This window comes from Notothenia coriiceps, unplaced genomic scaffold (genome assembly GCF_000735185.1).
Source record: "Notothenia coriiceps isolate Sejong01 unplaced genomic scaffold, NC01 NC01_scaffold00010593, whole genome shotgun sequence".
Classification (NCBI taxonomy): domain Eukaryota; kingdom Metazoa; phylum Chordata; class Actinopteri; order Perciformes; family Nototheniidae; genus Notothenia; species Notothenia coriiceps.
In genome coordinates, this window is record NW_011343294.1 from 175,859 (window position 1) to 180,198 (window position 4,340).

General features: G+C 41.6%; 1 protein-coding gene across 1 annotated transcript in view; it reads left to right on the top strand.

Moving 5' to 3' along the window:
• LOC104946096 (septin-8-like) overlaps positions 1-4,340 on the top strand; it is a 30,179-nt gene that overhangs the window by 21,360 nt on the left and 4,479 nt on the right. Inside the window, exons 6-8 of the mRNA XM_010771852.1 lie at positions 508-676; positions 803-935; positions 1,332-1,501. Coding sequence (XP_010770154.1) covers positions 508-676; positions 803-935; positions 1,332-1,501 — 472 coding nt within the window. The remainder of the gene's footprint in view (positions 1-507; positions 677-802; positions 936-1,331; positions 1,502-4,340) is intronic.

The following is a 4,340-nucleotide window of genomic DNA, read 5'->3' on the forward strand; positions in this document are numbered from 1 at the left end:
CCCCCCACCCCTCAGCTGTCAATCTGTCAGGCAGGAAATGCTTCCTGCCTTTCCCCACCATGAAATCATTAAACTGTGAGAGTCAGTCAGACGTGAAACTAAAGTGAAGTTGTTAAAGTCACCAAATGAGGAAAAATGAACTTTGCAAAAAAGGGCATATTATCAAACCCTCTTTGTCAGCAAAGATTAGTTTGATTGAATGGATGCCAAATGGGATTTATCCAGTTGTATTTTGCATTTCACATTCCTTCAGAGATGTGGTATGATTTCCTGCTTTTAAGATTGAAAGAGGTGGAGAGGAAGGGATGTGGACAACGTGACAGATGGGCTGTTAAAATGAGTTAGAAGACGTGATGAAGACAGCCAGGAGCATAATGACAAGAGAGAAGCAAACTCTCCAAACTCAATGTGACTACACATCTGACGCTGACAACAGAAACCAATCGTTCAAACACCGTAGCGGAATGTGTTGCTGCTCTACTAATCCTTTCTGTGTTTTCCCTTTAGTCGAGAACGAGAACCACTGCGACTTTGTGAAGCTGCGAGAGATGCTGATCAGGGTCAACATGGAGGATCTGAGGGAGCAGACCCACGCCCGCCACTACGAGCTGTACCGCCGCTGCAAGCTGGAGGAGATGGGCTTCAAAGATACAGACCCCGACAGCCAGCCGTTCAGGTAGAGAGAGGAGAGAGAGGAGAGAGAGGAGAGACACACTCCAAAACTCCAAAGTATCAACAGCAGGGAGAGTTTCTATTATTAGGAGACAACGACTAATCTATTCCTGTCTTTTCATCCGTCCAGTCTTCAAGAGACGTACGAGGCCAAGAGGAAAGAGTTCTTGGGGGACCTGCAGCGTAAAGAGGAAGAGATGCGACAAATGTTTGTCAACAAAGTAAAAGAGACGGAAGCAGAACTGAAAGAAAAGGAGAGAGAGGTACGTCTCATGTGGAAATGATTGAGGACACAATATTAGTTTTGAACATATATCAGATCAGCTCATAGTTATCAGTCATCTGATTGTAAACTGGTGAATGCTTGGTTGGGGTTGTACAGTAAACGTAAGTGGTTATTAATGTGTCCACACAAAAACATCATGTGAAGCACTTTAGTTTTGCATTATTCGAGTCAGGGTCATAACTACATAATACATGACAAATGCGGTAATATATATACAATTGTAAGAGGTACCCTTTTGTTGCTATCACTTCAGCTCATTGTGAGATCCATTGAACCATAAAGAGTTAGCTTAACAGTGGAATGTCACTTAACAAGTTCAAACTCAAATCTCTTCTCCTCTCTCCCCCGTCCTGTCCGTCCATCTTCCCATCAGCTGCATGACAAGTTTGAGCAGCTGAAGCGGATGCACCAGGAGGAGAAGAGGAAGGTGGAGGAGAAGCGGAGAGACCTGGAGGAGGAGATGAACGGCTTCAACAGGAAGAAGGTGGCCGCCGAGACGCTCGCCTTGTCTCAGCCGCTCAAGAAGGACAAGGACAAGAAGAAGTAAGGCACTCCCTCCCTTTTATCACTCACTCTCTCTTCTCTCCATGGCAGGAAGCTGCTGTTTCCAACTCCTCTATTCAACTAATCCTGTTGTCCTTTCAGTCTGTGCCTTAAACCCTGAAACAGCTTCCATCACCCCTTCTCTTTCTGCTCTCTAACCCCTGTTACAAGTCCGTTAAGCATCTTGCCAGTCCAGTGGCAAAGTGTGACATGAACGAGCTTTGAACTGAATGTGCTGTGCCGTTACTGACCTGTCTCCAACACACAAGCATTTCAGCTATTATAAAGGCCTGGCATGTGTTACGGAAACTCTCCCCCCCCCCTCTCTCTCCTTTTTGTACTGCCCAAGCTTAACATTTCCTGTCCTTTCACTCTTTCTGTTTGCCTTGCTCTGATTATTCAGGTTATTCAGAGAGGAGACGGTGAAGCAGTTGAAAGCTGAGCGTAAAAATAGGTGAAGCAGAATACAGATCACAGGGCAGACGTGATTTCAATAGGCGTATGCTAATTCAGCGTATTAATGATAGCACAGGTAGAAATGCCTTTTTATACTTTAGCTCATTAACTGTAGGTGTTGTACTGCATTTCATTTCATAGATGAATTCCTCACCTCTCAGAACATTTAGTTTTCTTCTAATTTGAGTCCAATATGATAGTCGGCTTCAGAGAGTTTCCATTGTTCAGTAATCCAAAGCAATGCACATCATGTATATGGTTGACAGTTTTAAAGGTTTATTCATGGGACCTTCCTCTTTTAGTAGTTTTGATTTACCAACAATGCACACTATGTGGATAAAAGACTGTGGATAGACCTTTGTGTTTGAGCCCGGCCCTTTAGATCCAATCAGAGGAAAGCTTAGTGCTGTGTTGTCCTTGTATATTCTTTAGGTTTGCTGAACATATTGATGCATCTGTGCAAAAAGAAAATGCAATGCCTCATGCAACGCATTGCAAATATGAGTTTACTGCAGATCAAAGCAGGTTTAAGTTTATTCTTAATTCTTCTGTAGTGATAATATATGAAGCCAGTGGCTGTCGGGGCAGGGGGGGGGGGTACAGGATACGTATGCTAAGCTTCAGACAGTGATGTGTAGTGGTCTATGCATTTCCCTATAGCTCTGTCTGAGAGTCTATGTGAGGACGCTTGGCTCCATCTTGTGGCCGCTCACACACTCTGCTGTCAGAGCGGCTCTAGGGAACTGATCTTCCATTTTGTGGTTTTATGAATGACATCCCACACATCCTCTGTCTTATGAGACTCATTTACTGACTCATGTTGGTTAACTTGAAGTTTCCTTTGGAGAGAAGAGAGGTTTGAAACTGTAGAGCCTCCAAATATGACTAACACAAATAACTTCTTTAATTTAACTTAAGCAGCGCCTGTTTCTCTCCACTCTACTTCATCTTCTTTTCTTAGAGCTCTGCATTCATATTTTCTATTTTCCACCAAGTAGTTGTTTACTCATTCATTTATTTTTTCTTTATTGTTTTTCATTGTTTTTCAGTTAATTTATGGGCGCTGCATACCCTCCCACACACGACCATGGATTTGTCCTCCATCACCATAGCAACGACAACACCTGTTTATTTTGTTTGTTTATTTTGACATTCCATCTTGACATTGTGCACATGGACCAAAGACACTGAGGATGATGAGCATGACGAAGCCACAGGGGAGAGAGAGAGTGAAAGATGGTGAGAGATGAAATAAAAAAAATGTTCACCTGCCAACAGTGGCCATCTCATTAATTCAGGATCGTACATTCTATGCTCTTTTTGGATACTTTTTATAAATATATGCAATTTTAGTTTTTCTATGTTGTGACTTAATGATTTTCTGTTGTTGTTTGTGTTTTTCCATCAACTATTTACACAGAAACGTGAGGCTTTTGGCTCTACAGTGTAACACATCAGGTCATTTAAAACCGTTCAATTTGTATCTAAAGAGTTTAGGATGAGCTTGATCGTAACATTTAAATTACTAAATGGAGACCAAGAAATCAAGCTTTTTTTAAATACCTGAGTTTTTAAATGTTTTGTGCCTGTTAACCTTTTGTAATCATTAAGTACATTTCACAGTAGAATAATCCCTGAGCCCAAATACATTTATATAGCAATATGTAAAGCAATAAAACTGAGTACCTGTATACTGTATATATTACTGCATATACATTGGTACTGACAACCTAAAGCTTAGTCCAAACTATATAAAAAAGGTATGCAATATTTTGGTGCTGTTTCGTATTAACTCAATAAATGTATGTGAATATTTTATAGAGCTTACCCAGCTTAAATATGCAAAATGACCTAGTTTTTTAATATGATATAATTGTAAGACGCACATATGACGGTGTACATTGTCGACAAATGATGTAACTTTATTGTTTCCGCCTTGATGGGAGTGTGTGACCGTGGACACACACATGAAGCCAGTATATACAGCATATACACACAAACACAGGATTCAGGTAAACATACAAGCCTCAACTCGCTGTAGGAGAGTTTACACTCGGAGAGAAGAGAGCAGCTGTATTTACTGTCTGTCGTTGGAAATAAATGCAACCCCCCCCCCCATCCTGACTTTGATGTGTCTCTCTGCCATGATTTCTTTGACGATATTCAGACGGGAGGGAGATAAAAGTGAAACACGGGCTGGTAGAGCCACTTTATTCCCCCACACGCACACACACACACACGTATATATATACACATACACATACACACACACGCTCTCGGCCTCAACTGTCACCACAACAGCTGTCGGCCTAAGATGCAGTGTTTCCTGTTTGGTGATCTCTAACAGAAGAACTGAGACATTTGTTCAGACTAGTATGTACAC